The 24,170-nt window shown below is 35.4% G+C and overlaps 1 protein-coding gene across 1 annotated transcript in view; it reads left to right on the plus strand.

Moving 5' to 3' along the window:
• Positions 1-24,170, plus strand: part of parpbp (PARP1 binding protein) — an 80,387-nt gene that overhangs the window by 35,955 nt on the left and 20,262 nt on the right. Inside the window, exons 7-9 of the mRNA XM_028816501.2 lie at positions 6,942-7,125; positions 10,260-10,441; positions 11,150-11,231. Coding sequence (XP_028672334.2) covers positions 6,942-7,125; positions 10,260-10,441; positions 11,150-11,231 — 448 coding nt within the window. The remainder of the gene's footprint in view (positions 1-6,941; positions 7,126-10,259; positions 10,442-11,149; positions 11,232-24,170) is intronic.

A 24,170-nucleotide genomic window follows, 5' to 3' on the forward strand; every position in this document is an offset into this window, starting at 1 on the left:
TTTTTGCAGTGATTGTGAAATTAATAATTTATTGTGCTTTACAGCAGCTAAAAAAGGTTAGCCAAACTATGCATTTCTTTTCTTTATGACCAAAACTTTGTTAAAAGGTAAAGACAGCCAATAAAGCACACTGCACGTCTTTGTGTAGGTGTATGTACTGAATATATATTTTTTATTTATTTTTTGTATGAAAGGGGTATGTAGCTCAATCATTAATCATAATGACGAATCTGTGCCTGATTAGCAAGAAAGTAATACTGGAATCAATCAAGGTGCAAGTTTTTTGTTTAATATAAGGTACTGTTAAACTGGAATATGCCTTCTCTACCACAGCATTTTATTTATTTATTTATGCAATAGGCACAACTTTGAAATAATTGAAATGATCAGTTCCTAATAATCTATTATATTTCATGATCATTTCATGTTTAATATTCTCTAAATACACAGTAGTCTAGAGAAACTGTTACAGGAGGTCATTCTGTTCAATGTGGGCAGAGCGGAGTTTTATTCCTTTGGCACTTATTAAGATGATGGCATCTTTAGTCAGGTATTTGAATAAGGTCATGGCCTCTTTGTGGGGGAGGAGTATATGTATTTTGATGAACATTAGTGTTGAAAACCCTTATGCTTGTTGGCAAAATAATCAGTCTCATTTGGCTGAACCCTCTTTTGCACTCTGTTCAGCTACAGGAAATCAGTTTTATGTAGTTTAACAAATGTCTGTGTTTGTCAGGAATTAATTTTTCATCTCTGTAGAGTCTCTTGCTATATGGCAATTTGCCTTTTACACTGAAGGTTTCAAATCTTTATCAAAATCCAGCTGTAGGGCAAAAATGATACAAAGATTTGAATAACAGCATAAAATAAAACAGGAGGCGCTCTTCTGATGAATTTGGAAAAACATAACTTTATGAATGAATGGCATTAAAACACATACACTGATTATTTAAAAAGTTTACATGTGGTTCTTTTATGTGAACAATTTTTCTTTGCTAGAGGTTAATTTAAATAATGGAACACGGCTCCAGTGTTACTGACTACTGTTATACTTATGTTTGCAAACGTAATGAAATCTCAGTGTTCTTGAAGCCACATCCAATATGGTGATGGATCAATGAAAATTAAATAAATGACAATGGAGAACATCAGAAGTTACTAGAATAAGAGTAGTACAAAGAGGCAGATAAATCATACTTGGATCCTTGTCTCTGTTGAGTTTACGGTTTTGGACATGACCCATTTTGAACTTCACAGTGGTTGACTAATCATATGAGGTTGATGAATGTTTAAATGGAAAACTGCAGAGCTTTCACACAGCATTTCACAGAATGCTCTTTTGTTGAGACTGCCATAGTAAATGAAATGTAATACCTGGTATTGTGCTTTCTTGTCATCAAATACAGCAAAATCTACTGACAAGCATTGGAATTGCAACCTTTTGTTTTGTAAGTGTGTTATGTGCAAAAATCATTTAGACAGATTTTCAGTCATTTATGAATGAAATGCAACATGTAAGCACCCTCAGGACCCTGTTAAATGGCATACTTATTAATGGGTATTAATCATTCAGTTACCTTTAATAATTTAAACTGATGCCTTTTTCCATCTCCTTGCTTAACCCCATTTTAGTCGAAGGCAAAGTGATTATTTTAACTCTGGAATTAAATTACACCATATCTGTTAATAATAAGGCTGTTTAGAATGTTTACTCAGTGCTAGAGATTAGTACATAAACACAAGCACCTCTCCATCATTGTATCATAATGACATACTACTACATTTAAGAACTATATGTGTCACCATGCACACCACTATTGCTAATGTTGATCATGCATATTAATGATGTGTGCCTCTGTTTTCAGTGAGCTTGGACTTTGATTTTTTTTTTTTTTCTAATTATTTTTATGTTTGAGGTACTTGATTAAATTAGTGATTTACATTAGAATGTGTTTACTAAAACAAGAAAATATTTCTATTGTCTGCAACAAACCCTAATGAGGATGAAAAGTTGTAATGGATTGATATCAAAAATGAAAGTTAAGCATATAGGCATGCACATTTGCTGATATTCTTCATGTTTTGAAAGAAATACCCTTATCTCATTATTGTATTGGAATTTATTGGATACAGTTAAAGTTTAAATAGTCTCCCATGTGTTAAAGTCCAAAAATAAGTGATTGGCCCAACACATTGTAAAATTTTCACACTGGCAACGAAGATTATTTTACACTGATATACTGCTGTCTAAAATTACGGCATGTGTGCAGTGTGTTTATTTCATTATGTTTCAGATCACTCCTTAAATAAAGAGTACAGTATTCTGTTTAAAAATTATGTGGAACTTTTATTTTTCCCTTTTTAGCTTATTCATTTCAATTAAATATATTGTCTGTCTTCTTTCAAGGAAGTGTATATAATTGTTAGTTACTTTAAATTTTAAATTTTCCTAGCACTGCACTTTTTGTTAACATAATGTTTCACTTGACTCTTCTACATGCTTTCCTATGGCAGCATATCTGAAATAGCCTAAAAAAAGCTTCAAGTGTTATCAGTGTTATGATTGTACTGATTTCATTATCAAATCCAACTTTGCAGAGCACTTTCACTCACCTTATGTCTGCATGAGGTTTGTCCTCCCATAATTCAGTTATCTTGGTATGGTATATTGCAATCTTTAATTGTTTTTGGAATCCATATTACATATTACTTTGAATTTATATAATAGAATTTAGACCTGGGTTTGCCATAATGTGTATATAATGAATGACTTAATTGATTAATTTTAAATCTTGTGTGCAAAACATACTTTATCATTTCATTTTTGGTGAACCTAAGACTGATGACAGAAATGCACTTTAAATTTCATTAAATGTTTCATTTGTGAGTTTCACTAGCTGTTTGGTTGATAGATTTTGTTGTATTACACCAATTTCTTTTTAAATGCACCTTGCTGTAGTGCCCAGCACAGAGCACTAGAGGGCGCAGGATTGCAAGCCATCATCACCTTTATTTAATGGAGACAAAAGCCTCAACTACTAGGATCATGATTGGGTCATAGCAGTTAAATTATTTCTGTTTTTTCTCTTAATCATTGTAATGTGTGAAAGTTTAAAATAAAGGCTAACATAGTGTACTTAGTAGCATGTTTAAGTACATTAAGGTTGTGACATATCAAGCAATCAATTATAGATTAATTTGCCTTTTATTAGCTTTCCTACTCAAGGTCAATATCTTAAATTAAAATGTTTTTACTATTTAAAAAAAAAAAGTCACCAAATAAAAAAATGACAGTGTTATACTTCTATGTCTGGGATTTTTAGCATTTTTTTAGACTGAAAGATTCTTGTAAATTCATGTCATTTTTTATTATGTCACTTTAGCTTGGTATTAATCTTATAATATTGGTTTTATATTCATATTTCTGAAGGCTATAATTATTAAAACAGCAATTTGTCACTTATCGTTTAGAATTACTTGAAGCAGAGGTTTTCTTTTATTACATCTTCATCAGCATGTAAGCATTCCAAACATATTCTAAAGAGAAAGTGCATCATTCTTGCTAAGATGACAAACTTGTGACAGTAACGGACAAAAACTCAAACTTAAATGGAGAAAATACACTGTAAAGGAAGAGTTTCATGTTACGATTTTGTTAATTTGCTGAAATATTTTTTTCTGGGCATGAAAATTTAGATTGGTTTATAGCTATTGGAATATTTAGATAAACATTAATGAAACCTTTTTGTTTTCCAACAGTGCTTATGTGCCATATCTAAATATCTACTTTTGTAAATTGATTTTGGTATGACCTTGCTATATGGGCTGTATTGACTATTTACTGTTTGTTATATATAAGCAATACACTTTTTCTTTTTGTCGGGTGACTTTTTAAACAGATAGAATGAAAAGAAAATTCCATGTTATCTTTGCTTATTTGGCTGTGGGTGTGATGCACGTTAAATGAAAAGAACTCTGTCTAGTATATAAGGAAAAAATTCCTGCAAGCTGCATTACGAGCACTATGTCATGTATGGCAAAGTTGTGGCCAGTAATAATTGTGCATGTAGCAAAGCTTTAGTAATTGATATACAAATGAGCAGGTGGATATATGGTGGATAATTGAGGAAGAGTTGTGCAAAATTAAGGAAGAGTGCTGGCATGAAGACAAAAATTGCACATGAAAGGCTGTGTTATCATTATAATATACAGGAAAGGAAATTTGATAGTTGCCCTCTCAGCTTGGGGAAACCCATACAATTTCTGCAAGATGGATATAATTTAATAACTATGTAAAATACTTTACATTAAGAAGACTGCTCTATAAACTAAAGTGCATTTTTTCTGATCCATTCAATCAGCGAAGTGCTGTAAAATACTGCTGCAATTATTAAAAAAAAAAAAAACACATTAGACCCTTGTTACTTTGTTTCTTGTCTTTCATGAATACTAAGGCTCATGTGTTACTACTTTTGGGCTTCTTTAAAATTAAGAGCTAAAAAATATACAGTATATGCACCTTGGGTGTATCCATTTTGTTCCATATATATCTCCTTTAGGCCATTCTGATCTGTTTTGTCTGACCTTCAACTTACTTCTTGTCCAATTTCCATTTTTCAGATACTGTATACTCTTGTCATTATTCTGAATGTATTTTTCAAATTACTGCTTTTTAAAGTCCATGTTTGTCATGCTGATTGTTTCTTCTTAGGGTTATCTACTGTACTTTTTAGTGATGACAACTATCTTATTCTTTTTAACTGTAGCAGCAAACATTTTGACAGTCAAGCTGTAGCCATGTACCGTATAATCTTCTTCCAACTCAAATGCAACCATATCCCCTCTGTACATTTATATCTTGTTTTCCTTCCTAATAAATCGTGTGACCTTACTTCTAACCTTAGAAAAGTTCATTCTGACTTTAGTTTGGATGCCATCCTCTGCTTTATAATGAATATATGGCACAGAATACATTTGGCAGTTTAATTATATATATATATAATATATATAACTGGCAGTTGTTGTAAAGGATTATGCTTTTCCATAGGATGTTCTGCAAAACATACTGTACTGGAAAGCATCTAGACAGAAATGTTTGTGGTTGAAAAATTGCTTTGGAGTTCATTTCATAATTACCTAAACCTTTTAATTCACTTTTCTAAAAAGCTATGTGGCAAATGGAACAAAGGGATTGTTTATTTAAACAATATTATTTATTTATTTATTTAAAAAAATACATTAATATCTTTTATTCCATGTTAATTTAACAAAACTACATTACTCCTTGTACCAAGCCAAAAACTGGCATTGAGCTTTACACAATGAATATGGTTTTCTTTACACATACCACTTTTAATCCAAGTTAAAACCCACTTGAAATTAAATATTCAAAATTTGATGTTTATAAGCAGCTTGATTGTACATATTTTAGAAATGTGGCTTTGTTTTTATAACTAGGCATACATTTTTGAAATAATCATTTTAAAATGTGTGTAAGTAATTAGATTTTACTGTGACTAGGAAAGGTAAACTGTTTTAAGACCAATTTTCTGCCATTCCTAAAGCCTGCAGTTTTCTAGGACTTATAATTTTATTTGAATAAATGAGGTTAAACTTTACAGGGAAATGTTTTTTTGCCACTAATAAACTATTGGATTCTCATGCATCAGTAAAAACTGTAGTCCTTTATACCATCTTCCTCAGACACTGTTTGTGAATTTGAAAATTGAGTGCCTTTGTAGAGGATGACCAGGGCACATTACCGTGTTGCTCTTCAGAGGATTTCTGAGCCCCTAGAAGTAAACTTCATTTATTGTTTAAAGTTTCACTTAAAAGAATAATGCAGAAAACAGTGGAATAGGTAAGAACTGAGAAATAGTGATCTAAATCAAAATTGGCTTATTGTTATTACTAACATTTATATTTTGTAAATATACTAGCACAAAATATAACTTGCATAAGTACAGCAACTGATGTACTAGTGTGTACATCTTTAAAATAATGTAGTACATGATAAAATGACAGATCAAACTCAAATTAATAAAAATAATGTACAGGTATAAACAGAAGTATAAACAATAAAGATATGACTGTCGGGTAATATACTGTAAGTAAATCTGCAGAATGGTCAGTAACACTGAATCATTAGAGCATACTTTGTAATGAAGGTGATAAATGTGAAGGTGCTAAAACACTGCAATCTCTCACAGTTCAGGCAAATGATATGACATTTAACAGTATAACCGTCCCCAGCAAAAGAATATTTACAAACCTTCTGGTGTAGCAGCAAATGTTATAGTAGTGGTTGAGGTGGGTTGAAGGATTACTTTTTAGTACTATGGTATTTGGGGGTCAGAAACGATGGAAAAAAGACATATTGCATTATAAATGCCATGTATGGATGAGTGTAGCCCTACTGATGGTTTATTAACTTGTTCCATGGTTTAATTTTCCTTATGTTTCAACAGAATATATTTTATAATATATTATAATTTTATCATGAAGTATCTAATTGAAAATCCAGAAATCTTGAATCAGATTATGCACGTTTTGGTGACATTATGCAATGTTAACATTATTAACCTATCATAGCTAAAACGTATCAAGTTAAGAAGACCATGCATCCATTTTTTTAGCATAATTATTACATTGCAGGACCATAGGTGGTGAGTGGTGTGTGTATGTTGCTGGGTTTTGTTTATTATTATTATCATCATTATTATTTCCCCCTCATGCTTCTGTGATTTTTTTTTTTTTATATATTTATATATTATATATATATATATATATATATATATATATATATATATATATATATATATATATATATATATATATATATATATATATATATATATATATATATATATATATATTGGATGTACACTACAACTGTAACATCATTTTTTTTTTTTTTTTTTTTTTTTTTTTGTCTTATCTAGTCTTGCTGGGAGTTGTATCATTTCAGCAATTAAAACCCGTTTAATAAAAGGCAGAAGCAGTGGGGATCAGTTTTGCTCTGCTTTAGAGGAAACTATACAAGAACTGAAGATGCAGATTAAAGATGTCATCTTTTCAGAAAAATGCGAGCGCAATATAAGCACCACTGGGATTAGCCCAGCACGGGTAATTGAGCTTTTTCATTCATCCTTTTATAAAGTTTTTGTTAATACTCCTAATAATTATGATTTACTGCTAAGCCTCTTATTCATAACATTTTGCCTTTCTATCAAAGATAAAAGAAATATCCAATTTAGAATTATTTATTGTTGCTTCCTATTTTGTTTATTACAGATAATTTTGGTGTTGAGTTTTCTAATATAATAATTTTGCAGCATAGCACTCAATGTAACCTTTGCTGAATCACTGGAAAATGTTTTGTTTTGATCATGCTGCTAAAAAGGCAATTTTCAGCAGTTGTCCTCTACTATGTTTCTGGACTACACAGTTGAGAAACCTTCTTGGAGTGTTCAACAGTTTTCACTTTTTATATTACACTTGTCTCTATGGTTGTCAAAAACACTACCTACTGCAACAGTTCAACATATTGTAGCCTATGTTTTATTTATTTATTTAAATTATTTTTGTTGCAAGCTTTTTTACCCCATAAAAAAAAAAAGAATTGGCAGGTTAGTGCCTACAGCCTTATGCCACAAAGATGCAGAGTGTGCTGGTTACCTTCAACCATAAAAAATGCATCAGGCAGGGATGATAGATGAATGGTTAGAGAGAGGCATATAATCAAGAAAGTAAATCCATTTTATTTAAACAAAGCACATGTATCCAATATATGTGAATGTAACAACAACTGATACCACTGATAAGCTATGAGCACAGAATTACTTACATCATAAAAAGTTTCACAAACAATAGGAGATCTTTTAAGTCAATCAAGCTTCTTTGGTCCTTGTTTTGCTATGTTCTTCCTTTTTAACTTTTAACTACTGGAAGAAATTTCACTTTTTGATCATTTAAAAAAATGTTCTTAAAAATGTAATATGTTAAATATGTTAAGACATATTTTTTGCATTATTTTATGTGGTTAGTTAAACTGGAAATGCAATTTTGTTTTATGAACGTCCTTGTGACTGATAACTATGGAGTTTTTTCTTTTTTTTTTTTTTTTTTTTTCTTTTAACAACCTTATAGTGCTTGGACCCAGGTTGGAGTTTTCTGTTTTCACTTTACATCTTGCCTCTACATTTCTGTGGCTTTTTCATTTCAACGCTTCAGAGTGTGAAAGCTTTTTGTCTCCTCCCCCCACTCCCATGTCAATTTGCTGAAAGTCTGTAGATATAGGAGTGTCAAGAAATAGACTGACATTACACCTAGGGCTTGCTCCTTTGGCTTTGCTCTGTTTGCTGCCTATACAGGCTGCTTCAGAGCGCATTCAGGAAATAGGTGACTGGGAATTATGACATTTTTCATTTCTGTTTGATTATTTTGTGCAAGTGTGTTTTTAATTAAACTTTACAGCTATAAAGAAGGCAACAAAATCTAGTTTGCCAGAAATTAAACAGACTTCAAAAATTTTAAAATACTGCACCTATCATGTTACTTCTCTGGAATATTCACTAACTTAAATAATCAGGTTCTATACAATTCCGGATATTACTGGATGTATATCGTCAGATCCATGCCTGTTAACCTGTTATATGCTTATTGTACCACACAGTGCTAATTTAACAGGTGGTTAGGTGACTGAATTGATCTGTGCTCAAAAGAATACTTTCCCACTGGCTAACCTGGCTGCATCATTAGTTTCTATATATTTATGTGCTAAACCTTATATTATATTTTCTTTACATGAAAAGTTACATGGGGAAATTAAAGTACAAATAAAGATTATGAATTAGCTCAAGTTAGCCTCTGACTAACTGTACATGTTGCATGAGTTAATTTGTCATGTTTAATATGAAAGTAATATTTTTTTTAGACCACCTGCATTTTGATCAACATTCAGCTCTGGCATAGAATAATTGAATGTTATTTTCTAGAAGATTAGAACAATTTTGATGAGCAACAACCTTTCAGCCCAATTGGTTCTCTGTGTAAAGAAAAACTTTCTAAACGTTCATGAAAAATCTACACTTAGCAAGTTTCCATCTGTGTACTTTAATGTAATAATGGGAACCAACTGTACTAGCTCCTTTCATAATTTTAAAACCTTCAATCATATCTCCTCTTAATCTTTGTTTACTTATAATGAAAAGGCTCATCTCCTTTGTTTCCCAATAGCTAAAAACCTCTCAGTTCTGGAATTGGCTTAGTTGCACTCCTCTGGACTTTCTCTCTGTAGCTGCTATACCTTTTTAGTAAAATGGAGACAAAAACTATACTTGGTACTCCAAATATGGCCTCACTACTGCATCATAAACCTTAAGCATAACTTCCACTGAGTTGTACACCACACATTGTAATGTATAACCTAACATCCTATTACCCTTCTTGATTACTATTGTACAGTCTCTGGAGATAGCAACAAGTTCACTACAACTCCTAGGTCCTTCTCATTGTTATTTTTTCAAGTTTGAAGCCTCTCATCATGTTATCAAATTTAACATTTTTACTTCTAATGTCTAATATCCTATATTTACCTTAGCTTTATGCATTTATGCACATAAATGCAGTTCATTTGGTTGTTCCAGGGTCTAAAAACTAAGAATTAAAAATTAATGAGTATTTCTTGAAAGAGACACACAGGTGCCGTGGTCAGTAATGGTGCCACTTGTCTTCAGAGTCCTGAGTTTGCATCCTCTTCCAAGCAATGGTAATGTGGAGTCTGCACATTTTCTCTATCATAGTGGGTATTTTTCAGCATAGTATGGTTTTTCAAAGATGTACTGGTTAGGTTAATTTATGACTAAATTGCCTTGCGTGTCTGTCAATGAGTGTGGGTATGTGTGCAAGTGTGCTCTGTCAAGGGGAACTATTGCCTATTCCAGCTTTGAAAGCATGGTGTGAATTTCAGGATACTATTGCATAGCGAGGCCAGTTTAGAACAGACAATTACTGTACCTTAATTCAAGTATCTTTGGGATATGGGAGGAAAACTTGAAAAATGCATGAGGAAAATATGCAAACTTCTAACAGCCAATGCCCAGGTACAGGAATCAAACCCAAGACTCTGGAGTTATAATGCTATGCCACTCTGTGTGAGCATATATGAATAAGATCTAAAAAAAAATGTTAAAATCTAATTAACTTTTCTTGTTATAATGGCTTCTTCAGCTTTTGTTTTTATTTTATTTTTTTAAAAGCCAAAAGCTTATGCAATTAACCATTCTACGGCCTATGGTGGCAGAGAAACTGTGAAAGTGTTACTTATGCTACTAGATCAAGAAGCAACAATTTTTCCTAAGAAAAACAAAGCAAACTTCTTGCATGCTGTTGAAGATGATTCTGAAATTGCTGGACAGGCATCTGTTTTAGCACTATATAAGTAAGTTTTTAACTTTTATGAGAAAGACTTCTGCAGTTTTGTAAATTTTTATTTTATTTTATTATACCTCATGCATTATTCTCTTACATTTATATAAAAATAAATAAATAAATCACAAACTTAGTCAGGGCCTCATCAATCTTGTGAATTTTTGAGTTCAGTCCATCAATTGATTTGAACGTTTTAAAATGTAGTAGTCACAGCAGCTTAAACTTAGCAAGTTTCAAACTCCACTTCAGTTTAGAGGAGAAGCTGGAATGGTCTTGGTGCTAGCAATCAAGCTTGTAATTTTTAATCCCTTAAGAGAAGGAAACCATATGAAACACAACAGATATACAATTAAAAAAATGTTGCAGGTAAATTGATTAATTATTTGATCCAATTTAGGTAAGAAAAATGTTAAATATTTAATATTCTTTAGTTAGCTAAAAATAATTTTATTTTAACCCATATGAAAAATAAATTTCAGCTTTATTGCATCTTGCAAATATTTTGTTAAATTCACACCATACGTTGTGCTCCTCTTAGAACTATGGACAATATGTTAAACTGTTTGAAAACACTAAAATCACTTTAGTTGTTTTAAAAATACAGGTTTACTACATTGTTAAAGTGATGCTTTGGCAAAAGATTTCACATAGTCTCTTGATTGGTAAGAATACTGAAATAGAATGTTTTTTAATATATCTTTTTATACTTACTTTTAAGGTCACCTGAGCCTTCAGCTGGAACTCTAACTAAATCTCTCCGACATCGTGTGGAGGAGCGCAGAAAAAGAGACCAGTCAAAGGTAGTTTTTTGATTTTTTTTTTTTTTTTTCCTCCCCTAAACCACCAACCCGCCAGAGTCCAAGTAACTACTCAAGGAATTTCTTTCAGGTCATGCAAATTTTATTTCAGAATTATATAAATACATACCTGCAGTGCATTGATTCCAACACATACCAAAAACTTAAAGTAACACAAGAAAATATATCTTAATATTACTCTCTAAGAAATATTTTAACTCTTAATGGCTTTTCAAAAATGTATATAGTTATTATAATGTATTTTAGGAAGTATTATTCTTCTTCATTATTATTCATGCTTTAAAAATGACCACAAAATTAAGTCTTCTTTATGCACTGTCTTACTCTCAGTCAATAGCGGTAAGCATGTACAAATTGGAAGGAATTTTGCATTACGCTATGGATGTGCTACAGCAGGCTTATTTAATGTGTTAAACATTTCTGAAAAATAAGGTCTAGTTCAAACTATATTTGATTGTCTAAATTGAGAGACATTTGCAGAGAATAATTTTCAAACTGAGCTAGTCTGTAATGGTTATACTGAGGAAAAAGGTTTGGTGTTAACTTCAATTCACTGGTGGAAATTTATTTTTTATGGTCCAGCTACAAGTTTGGCTTCAGATTATTAAGGATTCTGCTGTTACAGAAATACTAATATTTCTTTAATCAGAATTAGCAGTACAGTATGTACCTCTAAAATTAAGAGGTTGTGGTTTAGGAAAGGGATTAAATCTGTTAATACAAAAATCTCTGACTTGCATATAAAGGAAGAAATGACATGATGATAAATTTATATTTATTATCAAGTAGTTCAAACAATGTTAATTTGCTATTGAAGTACACATTTCTAAAGGTCTTTTTGCAGGGATCATCCTAAACAGTTTAATGGCCTTTTCCTGGTTTTGCTAGTTTGCTGGTAGTGCCCTATATTTTTTCTCCTCTGCTCTCCACAGTCCTGGGCATTCTTTGGGCTAAGACCCAAAGTCATAATTCTTACTGCAATTCTGATCATTATCACTTGACCCCACCTACAGCTACGACTACTATGGTTTTACTCTGAGCTTCTCCTCCTATGTTCCCAATCCATGTTCGTTTTTCTTAAATATTTTAAAAGGGTAACGGCATTAATATAGTATATTCTCTAAAGAAGGGTGAAAATTGTAATTGAGCCACCTCTACTGGTGCCAAAATCAGTGAGATGTGTAGTCTCAGATTATTTCTTTGTTCATAGAGTTTTGCAGATGTTGGCACCCATAGTACAACATATAAAGAAGAGGCTTTTCAGAATCATTTTTCCATAGCAAGCCATAGTAGCTTCTAAAAGCTTCAAAGAAGTATCTACTTAACAATTTTTGTTCTTTTTTTTTTTTCTTTTTTCAGCAGGTACCTTTTATTGTTTTTATATAATTATGGTTCATTGATTTGTTTAAAAAAGACTCGTTTATGTGTATTGTAAACACTGGAATAATTAACAGGAATTAAATTTTATTATTAATTTAAAAATAATCAGTATGAAAATTTTATCCCAAACATTTGGAATATACTCTACCCACTGATCCTCCTAATTTATATCTTAAGTAATTTAAAGTACCCCCTCCCAGACTATTAAATTACTGGGGGCCCCCTGTGTCACTCAGTGGACTTGTGCGGGGAAGGAGTGGGGGTATTCATGGAGATTTCCAAATTAAATAATTAATTAGCAACCCCTAAACCACCAACACCTCAGCACAGGTGATCCCAATCTACATAACATCTACTATTAATCTCATTCAGGCTGTTAAATCACTCACTGGGGAGTGGTCAGCCACACAGGTTCTCTACCTCCATTCATTTATGTCTGCCAAAACATCTACTGTGAGAGAGAGCACTATCAAATTTTGGTTTTACTGTATGCATCCAACATTTCTTCCACCTGCTACGATCTGACGTCTATATACTTCTGTCTTCATACTTCCTTTTCTTCATTGTTCTGCACATGACAAAACCACCTCTTATGTGCTTAATCTAACTCATTTGTAATACAGGTAACATCAAAGTTGCAGTGAATTATCCTACAGCAAACTCCTAGAATCCATCTCAGCATTATCATTTCAGTTGTTTCCAGGAGTTACTTCTCAATATATATATTTCTGCTCCATATGTCAACACAATCATTGTGTTCTACACCTGCCTTTTAATTCTAATTAGCATTTTCTTATCACGCACAACTGCACTTCTGCCAAGCAGCATTAATCCTGTGTCTCACATTCACCTTGCATCCTCCTTTGCTACTAATTATTAGATATTTAAATGTTCCCACTTGTTTTAGAGTATGTCCTTTGCAGTTAGTGATCCTTAGGAGCTCATCTGTTTTTGAGCATACCATTGTTTCAGACTTGCTGTAATTTATCCAAAAGTTTGATCACCTTTTTCCATTGTTTCACCCTTTTTCTTCAGATTAGTCATCTTCTATAATCAGATAATCGGCATATCCCATATCCCACAAATTTACTGACTGCATCCATATCAATGATGAAAAGTACAGTAATGGACTGATGTACATCAACCTAGATTTTAAAGAATCCTGTTGTTTCCATTTCCACTTCTAACAGTCATTTTAGCTCCTTCATACATTGATTTCACAACCCAAATTACTTTTTGCGAAATTCTTTTCCTCCTTGGACACAGTACACCACCTTTCTTGGTACTTTTCTCTAAATCAACAAAGGTCCAATCCTATTTATTTTTCCCTTACAGTATTTTTTTTTTCCATGGCATGAAACCAAACTGATTTGGATGTATATTTACTCTTGTTCAGATGTGTCACTCAATTACTCTTTCATACACCTTTAATGCAACTTCCAATTCCTCTGTATTTTCCACATTCCAGAGCATCTCCTTTTTGTTTATAGATTGTTATAATTTCAGTCTTTCATAGATAGATAGATAGATGCTTTATTAATCCCAAGGGGAAATTCACATACTCCAGCAGCAGCATATTGATAAAAAAAATAACATTCAAATTAAAGAGTGATAAAAATGCAGGTATAACAGACAATAACTTTGTATAATGTTAATGTTTACTCTCCCGGGTGGAATTGAAGAGTCGCATAGTGTGGGGGAGGAATGATCTCCTTCGTCTGTCAGTGGAGCAGGACAGTGACAGCAGTCTGTTGCTGAAGCTGCTCCTCTGTCTGGAGATGATACTGTTTAGTGGATGCAGTGGATTCTCCGTGATTGACAGGAGCCTGCTCAGCGCCCATCGCTCTGCCACGGATGTCAAACTGTCCAGCTTCGTGCCTACAATAGAGCCTGCCTTCCTCACCAGTTTGTCCAGATATGAGGCGTCCCTCTTCTTTATGCTGCCTCCCCAGCACACCACCGCATAGAAGAGGGCACTCACCACAACCATCTAATAGAACATCTGCAACATCTTATTGAAGATGCTGAAAAACGCCAGCCTTCTAAAGAAGTACAGTCTGCTCTGTCCTCTCTTGCACAGAGCATCAGTATTGGCAGTCCAGTCCAATTTATCATCCAGCTGCACTCCCAGGTATTTATAGGTCTACATCCTCTGCACACAGTCACCTCTGATGATCACAGGGTCCATGAGGGGCCTGGTCCTCCTAAAATCCACCACCAGCTCCTTGGTTTTGCTGGTGTTCAGTTGTAGGTGGTTTGAGTCGCACCATTTAACAAAGTCCTTGATTAGGTTCCTATACTCCTCCTCCTGCCCACTCCTGATGCAGCCCATGATAGCAGTGTCGTCAGTGAACTTTTGCACGTGGCAGGTCTCCAAGTTGTTTTGGAAGTCCGATGTATATAGGCCGAACGGGACCGGAGAAAGTACAGTCTCCTGCGGAGCTCCTGTGTTGCTGACCACAATGTCAGACCTGCAGTTCCCGAGACGCACATACTGAGGTCTGTCTGTATGATAGTCCACGATCCATGCCACCAGGTATGAATCTACTCCCATCTCTGTCAGCTTGTTCCTGAGGAGCAGAGGTTGGATGGTGTTGAAGGTGCTGGAGAAATCCAGAAATATAATTCTTACTGCACCACTGCCTCTATCCAAGGGGGAGAGGGATCGGTGTAGCATATAGATGATGGCATCCTCCGCTTCCACCTTCTCCTGGTATGCGAACTGCAGAGGGTTGAGGGCGTGGCGGACCTGTGTCCTCAGGTGATGAAGCAGCAGCCGCTCCATGGTCTTAATCACATGTGACGTCAGGGCGACAGGCCTGAAGTCATTCAGTTCACCAGGACGTGATACCTTTGGGACTGGGGTGATGCAAGATGTTTTGCAAAGCCTCGGGACTCTCCCCTTTTCCAGGTTCAGGTTGAAGACACGCTGTAGAGGATTCCCCAGCTCCAATGCACAGGCCTTCAGCAGTCGTGGCGATACTCCATCTGAACCCACTGCTTTGCTGGCACAAAGTCTCCTCAGCTCTCTGCTTACCTGGGCTGATGTAATTATGGGTGGGGGGAAACTCTCTCCAATGCTGTTATCAGCAGAAGGATGGGTGGAGGGTGCAGTACTCTGAGGTGAGAGTGGGTTAGGGTGGTCAAACCTGTTAAAGAAGTTGTTCATCTGGTTTGCTCTCTCCACGTCTCTCTTGATGGTGGCACCCCGCTTCGAGGTGCAGCCAGTGATGATCTTCATCCTATCCCCCACTTCCTTCATGCTGTTATTCTGCAACTTCTGCTCCAACTTTCTCCTGTAATGCTCTTTTGCCGCCCTGAGCTGGACCCGGAGTTCCTTCTGCACGCGCTTGAGCTCATGCTGATCACCGCCTTTGAAAGCCCTTTTCTTCTGGTTCAAAAGGCCCTTGATGTCACTTGTAATCCATGGCTTGTTGTTAGAATAGCAGTGTACTGTTCTTACTGGAACTACAATGTCCATACGGAAGTTGATGTAGTTAGTGGTGCAGTCAACAACCTCCTCAATTTTCTCACTATATGATCCCTGCAGGATATCCCAGTCCGTAGATCCAAAGCAGTCTCTCAGAGCCTGCTCTGCCTCAGGAAACCACTTCTGAATGAGCGTGTGGTTGTAGGTAGCTCCCTCACTCTTAGTTTGTAGTGAGGCTGAAGCAGAACCAGGTTATGATCTGCTTTCCCAAGCGCAGGCAGCGGGGTGGCGCTGTATGCGTCTTTAACGTTTGCATACAGTAGGTCAATAGTCCTATTTCCCCGGGTGTTACAATCCACATACTGGGAGAAGGCAGGTAATGTTTTGTCCAGCGTCACATGATTAAAGTCTCCAGCGATTAGCACAAGCGCCTCGGGTTGCTGCGTTTGTAGTTTAGCAACAGTGGAATGGATGATGTCACCCACTATCTCCACGTCCGCCCGAGGAGGGATGTTAACATAACAACAATGACGTGTCCAAACTCTCTGGGCAAGTAATAGGGACGCAGACTTACAGCCAACAGTTCAATGTCCCTGCAGCAAGTGGAGATTTTGACGTTTACATGTCCAGAGTTGCACCACCTTGTATTCACATAGAGAGCGAGTCCTCCTTTCCGCTTCCCGCAGGTATTTGCGTCTCAGTCCACTCTAACTGTGCTAAACCCGGGTAGCTCCACATTAGCATCTGGGATGTTAGCCACGTTTCACAAAAACACAAAAACTGCATTCTCTGTAGGTCCTGACATTTTTCACCAGCGCTGCCAGTTCGTTGATTTTATTTGGTAGTGAGTTCACATTTCCCAGGATCACAGAAGGCACCGAAGGCTTGTAACGCCACTTTCTCGCTAGCCGCTTGGCTTTTAGCTTTGTGCCGGCTCTGCTGCCACGATACGACCTTCTTACCTTGTCGGGTAAATAATGAACCACACCGGCGCAGGCCTTTGTTCTCAGCGCTTGAAGTTGACTACCTGAATAGACGAGTCTAGGCATGGAAAAATTCATGTCCAAGTAGTAAAAAGTGTCCAGGGAACGAGTCCACGTAAAAAAGAAAGTGGTAGGAGTGATCAGTGAAATAGAGGAAAAGGTAGAAAGATAGTCATACACGGAGCTGCTGGAAAGGCTGCCACTCGTGGCGGGGTCTGAGTCATTCATGTCCTTGGGTATGGCCCCATCGTTCCTCTCTGTTAATCTTGCCATTTATATGGTGTAACACAAGTTTATTTCATTTCACATTTCATGAGTGCGAATATATGAATTACTAAAAGGCAAAGGCAGTAGATTAGCACTGTATCTAGTTTGAAAGTTGCATCTTACACTGACTCTTACTGACTCTTACATTGTGCTTGTTTCACACTTGTATCAAAATCAAAATAGTCTTATAGCTATACCAGCTCTGAAAAGGTAAATGTATCACTAGACTCGGGCATATTTTCAAAAAGTATGTCATTTCTGATTGCCTGAATACAAGTCTGCTTCTTCCTGGTAGTTTTAAGGGTTGGGTTAGGGAACTGACACACCCAGCTTCATGCCATTGTGTTGATTCTTTTATGAACTCAATACTAGGCTAGAGATGTCAATGGTCTGCTATTTTTTGGTAATTTTTAGAAAAATTTCCTCATTGTTTCAAACCATGAAAGGTTTTATGTGAATGAGTACTTTCAGCTATTAAAAGATGGAAAAGCTTGACGGTTTTCCTTTTAGGTTAGTCTTAAAACACAGGATATTGTGGAACTCAACTGAATTCAAAAAAAGTTTTTTTTTTTTGTTTTTTTTTAAAGTGTAAAGCATTGCACTTAAACAGGTCTGAAACATGAGTTCTCCTGTGAAATTAATTAATGAGACACTACTGATGTACAGTACCTCATAGATGACAATTTCCAAGAACATCTCTAGGACTGAAAGGACTGTCGTAATAAAATCGTATTAATTTAAACAAAAAATGCCTTTAATGTCAGCTTCATTTACTTCTTGACAAACATCATACTTCAGAGCCATTCAGTGTTACTGATGCTATACTTCTGTGATCCTGTAAGATCATTACTAATGAAGAAATCAAAGCTAAACATTGTTGTTTTAGTACATACTGTATTTTGGGGTATTCATAATGACTTGCTGTGGATTAGTAATAGAAATCCCACAATTTTGATGGCTATTCCCAATACTGTGGAGAAAAAAAAATAATGTATTGATTTTGTGTTATGGAGCTGTCATAAAACAATCCTATTTTTACTAAAGCCCTTTTTATTCAGGGTAAATTAAGGTCAGTTAGTTAATTGGCAAAGCTGCTGGCTGCATTGTATTTTATTAACACGCTCTCTTTGCATTATACCGTCAAGCTATGGATTTTAAAATGTCATGCTATTCCTGCGGTTACCATCTTCTGTTTTCATTTAAATCATCATACAATTTCTCTTTCCTAAACGACCTGTTTCTTTTCCAAAGTATGCTATAAACATTTTGTGAAAAGCTTGATTACAGAGTCTTTGATAGTGTTAGCAGATGGCAAATTTAGTTATTACTCATTTGCTTGAAATTTTTATTGTTAAAGCAGTTTCAATGGAATGGAATACTCCCACGGCAATTAGAAGTTTCCTGAATTTGTTTAACTTAAAGCATTCTGCTTTGATTAAAGCTTAAAGGTATTGTAGCCTTAGTTCCTTCTGGTTATTTGGATAGCACTTGAAAGTTTTAAAATGGTAATTTCACTTTTCATCAAGAAAAAAATGTATCTGTTAGACTAATACAGTGAATCACTGTAGCATAGTGGTAGAAGGTGAATCCAATATTCTTGTGTATTTTAAAACTGACACCCTTCCCTCCCCCTTAAACTATTGTATCGTCTATATTTATGCTTTTCACATATGGCATTTATGACTTTTTGCACCACAATCTAAAATTCCTAGATAATACTGTATGTGTTTGTGTCTTTTCTTGGCATTGTATTATTGTTACTGTTCTGAAAAACTGTGGTAGTTGTACTGTAATTTCAGTGTATGATATACACTATGTACACATAATGATCACATAATGATCTTTTACTTAGCTCAAGCACACAGACAGAATAATGAACAGAGAACACAATGTATATAAAACACTGAACAATTCATTATGGCTCAAAGCCAATTGTGGCTATTTCAGGAGTTGCAGTGAATATCCTCATTCCTTTATCTTATCCTTCAGCAAACTCAAGAATCCATCTCATCCATCTTATCATTTCAGTTTTTTCCAGGAATTACTCCTCTTTTCTTCTTAATTTACATGTTTCTGCTCCGTATGTCAGCACAGGTCTAATCTTTGTTTTGATACATATATTTATGTATCTAGATTGCAAATACCATACATTGCATCAATGTTCATATTGCTAACTACACATCAATATTGCTGGTGGTACTTTGTCTTGTCTTTGCACAATGTCTTCTCTTGTTTGTGTTTTAATTTTAAATTTAAATTTTAAATCTATTTTTAATTTATTATTTGCACTTCTTATTGTTACACTGTGGACCCTGAACTTCACAATTTCATCTATCTGTATACTTTAATATGGTTGAGATGACAATAAAGTTCACTTTGACTTCGACCTGCCTTTTAATTCTAATTAGCATTTTCTTATCACACACAACTCCACTTCTGCCATACAGCATTAATCCTGTGTCTCACATTCACCTTGCATCTTCCTTTGCCACTAATCATTAGATATTTTAACGTTCCCACTTTTTTTTTTTTTAGAGTATTAGAGTAATTCCTCTGCAGTCAATGATCCTTAGGAGCTCATCTGTTTTTGAGCATACTATTGTATCAGACTTGCTGCAATTTATCCAAAAGTTCTTTATTTTTGATCGCCTTTTGCCATTGTTTCAGCCTTTTTTGCAGATTAGTGGCTAAGTCATCCACTATAATCAGATAATCAGCATGCACCATATCCCACTGAGCTTCTTTTCTGACAAATTCACTGACTGCATCCATGTCAATGATGATAAGTAATAGGACTGAGACAAGACCCCGGATGTACATCAACCCAGATTTTAAGGACTTCTGTGTCTCCATTTCCACTTCTAACAGTCATTTTATTTTAGCTCCTTCATACATTAAATTCACAACCCAAAGCCCTTTTTGTGAAACTCCAGTACACCACCGTTCTTGGTACTTGGTCAAAACCTTTCTCTAAATCTTTCTCTCAACGTACAACAACTTAATTCCTCTGTAGAATACAACAGAGGTCTGATGGTGTTTCCATTAATGTCAATGATGCAATAACATCCAAGCTCCTGCTCCTGAGTGACCAGATAAACCTGAGACTGAGAGATATGTGCTTTGAGGAAAGAGTGAAGGAGCTCAGTCTTTTCAGTTTAAGGAAACAGATTTAAGAGGCAACGTGATTGAAGTTTTTTTTTTCTCTCTCTAATTATGAAGTGAATTAGTTTTGTAATTCCCAGTTATAACTTTAAGTTCTTGAACAAGAACTCCAGGACAAACATGGAAACTTGTTAAGGGTAGATTTCTTGCAAATGTTAGAAAGTTTTTCTTCACAAAGAGAACAGAAGACACACATAATACATAAAAAAATATATACACCCACACAATAAATAACCAAATAGAGTAGCACACTTCAGCCCAGTCTTATTTAGGAAAATTTAGCAAGACAAGATTGTCAAGCTTATCGGGCTTAGCTACAAAGAAAAGGTCTTGAATAGTGTAGAATTGTAAAGACTAAACATTTAACTCAAATTTCAGATTGCAAGTTTTAAATGTTGTGTGCATTCATCTAAACTAAAATTCAAGCCCTTTGATTGGTCAGTATTCCAATTACCTTTTGCAAAACCAAAGCTAAGTAAAAGTGTTTTGTTTATTATGATTTTAAGGACAAAATATTGTTACCCCTCTACTATTTAAAATAGTTAATCGGTAAAGTTTTATTAAGTCTTATTCTATTTTATTTATGAATACTGCTGAGTTGGAAGCCTATTTAATGATGAGAAAGTTTGTTCCAACTCCAAACCTGAAGGGGCACTGCAAGCAGAAATAAGGGAGTACTGTCTTTGACTTCAGTATGTATTGAAAACTATTTTAAAATGTAATAGTAAGCTAAGCAAGAATCATGTCTTATAGGCTAACCACATTTTTAAGCTTGTGGAGTTTAATACCCATCCATCCATCCATCCATTTTCCAACCCGCTGAATCCGAACACAGGGTCACGGGGTCTGCTGGAGCCAATCCCAGCCAACACAGGGCACAAGGCAGGAACCAATCCCAGGCAGGGTGCCAACCCACTGCAGGGAGTATAATACCATAGCTATTAATTTCAAATCTGAAATAATAATGATGGTTACAATCCCTGCTGAGGAGAATATTAAAATATTGAAACCTGCTCTATAACTTCTCATTTATATTAATATTATATAACTTTCAAATTTCCGCAACAAAAACATGTATCAGGCTTTGTGCTGAATGCAATGTAACAAACTAAAATGTATTTATTTCCTGATAACAGCATGTTCAGTAAAAATCATTGTAATATATTTTGGTGTGAATCAGTTTTGTATCTGAGACCTTGTTATATAATACGTGTGTGTGTGTGTGTGTGTGTGTATGTGTATGTAATCTAATGTTATATGTATATATGTGTGTATATATGTATATGTTGTAAGAAGACGCTATATAGCGCCTGACCCGACACAGATTGAAAACGGGAGGCACGTGTAAAATAAAATAAATACTTTTATTTTCTTCGTCTGTGGGCTATGCCTTCCTTGTACCCACAGACACAACACAGTCCCAAAGTACAAGCACTAATGTAACACAAAAGCACAGACACTCTTCTCTGGCACCACCACTCCTCCCAGACAACCTTGTCCTCCTTCCACCCGACTCTGGCCGATGAGTGGTGGTCGCTGGCTCCCTTTTATTGGGTACCCGGAAGTGCTCCAGGTGGTTGATTGCTGACATCCGGCTGCACTTCCGGGTAAGGCGAAACCAGCATAGACATATATAGATAGACGCCGCATTCACTGTGTTGCCCAGTTGACACGATACTTCAGTGCGTACGCCATATTGCGAGTTACAAAAGTGCCATTTAAACTAATACAGGTAAACGTGGAAACCGGGTTTTCTGATGAAAAAACAGTAACATTTAATACAGTATCGTTTACATACAACAGATTTTGGCGAATCGTTTATATGCAATTATTTATATCCATTTATACACTAATAATGACAATTATTAAATAATATTATTCTTAAATAATTCCTCCCATATAAGTAACATTTCTCGGACTACCTTCTTCCATCTCCAAAACCTTTCTAGACTTTGTCCTGTTCTTATGCAACACAGTACTGAAGTATTGGTTAATGCCTTAGTCACCTCACGTATAGATTACTGTAATGCTATTATATCTGGCATCCCGCAAAAACTTATCCATCTCTTAGAACTTCTTCAAAATTCTGCTGCCAGGATAATAACCTGCTGTTCTAAATCCACTGAACATATTACACCTATTCTCTCTCTACTTAACTGCCTCCCTGTTAACTACAGAATCTATATTACTAAACGAAGGTTGTATATATGCACGGACACAGGACGACGGTCGCAGGATGCATCGAAGCGTACGCACACTGCGACTCAGCGCCCAAGAGTCAAACCCAGCGGCTTCCCAGACTCAGTAGGTAGCGCCCAAACAACACAACACAACCTGTAAACTAAACTTCAGGTCACAATACAACCGCCGCCCGAACTCGCACACCACCGCATATAAAACCTTCGTTTAGTAATGTTTATGAAGGTTGTATATATGCATGGATGCCAGACGCAACACATTCCAAAAGCGCACGTGCACTCGCACAGCACCCAATAGTCAAACCCAGCGGCTTCCCAAAGTCAGTAAGTGGCACCCAAACAACACAACACAACCTGTAAACTAAACTTGACGTAAAGCGTGCACGCCAACAAGTTGCCATGGTGACATATTTAAACATAGACATAGAATAACTAGACGCAGAATTGTACGTCAACGTTGCCGGCATATTGTGAGTGGCACTGCTGTGGAGTGAAGTAATGAATAATATGCTGCTTGGGATTGTACAAACCGCTGTACGCTCCAAACCAGATCCCGGGGGATTACATTTCATAGGTAAGGCTGAACAATTGTTTTGGTTATATTTGGCCATTAGAAAATCCCATTTTATAATCTTTTACTTTAGCTAAGCCAGGCTAAGCTAGCAAAGCTATGCATTTATGTGCTCAAGTGAGCCTCCAAACAACGTTTTGGCTAAACATATTTAGCCACTATGTAGGTTGTTGTTAGCTGTTAACATTTCTCAAACTTGATGATGTTTTTTCTCAAGGAGCACATTGAGGAAACACAGTTTGAAATTGACAACCATCATTTTATGCTCATGTCTTTAGTTGTGTCTGTCTTCCACAAACTAAGGCTGCACCATATTGCCAGACTGAATACTCTCAAATTACAAGATCTGAGTGAGCGAGAGGAGTGTAAGTCTGGAGGAGATCAGTGAGGTTGTGGAGAGCTTTAAATGTTAAGAGCGGTATTTAGTATTGTATTCTGTAGTTAACAGGGAGCCAGTGAAGTTGAGAGAGAATAGGTGTGTAATATGTTCAGTGGATTTACAACAGCAGGATATTATCCTGGCAGCAGAATTTTGAAGAAGTTGTAAGCGATGGATAAGTTTTTGTGGGATGCCAGATAGAATACCATTACAGTAATCTATACGTGTCGTGACTTGGGCATTAAACAATTCTTCAGTACTGTGTTGCGTAAGAACAGGACAAAGTCTAGAAATGTTTCGAAGATAGAAGAAGGCAGTCCCCGAAATGTTACTTATAAGGGAGGAATGGTTAATAATAATAATAATTATAATTATTATTTTTTAATAATTGCCATTATTAGTGTATAAATGGATATAAATAATTGCATTTAAACGATTCGCCAAAATCTGTTGTATGTAAACAATACTGTTTTAAACGTTATTGTTTTTTCATCAGAAAACCCGGTTTCCACGTCTACCTGTATTAGTTTAAATGGCACTTTTGTCACTCG

This window comes from Erpetoichthys calabaricus, chromosome 1, assembly GCF_900747795.2.
Source record: "Erpetoichthys calabaricus chromosome 1, fErpCal1.3, whole genome shotgun sequence".
Taxonomy (NCBI): domain Eukaryota; kingdom Metazoa; phylum Chordata; class Cladistia; order Polypteriformes; family Polypteridae; genus Erpetoichthys; species Erpetoichthys calabaricus.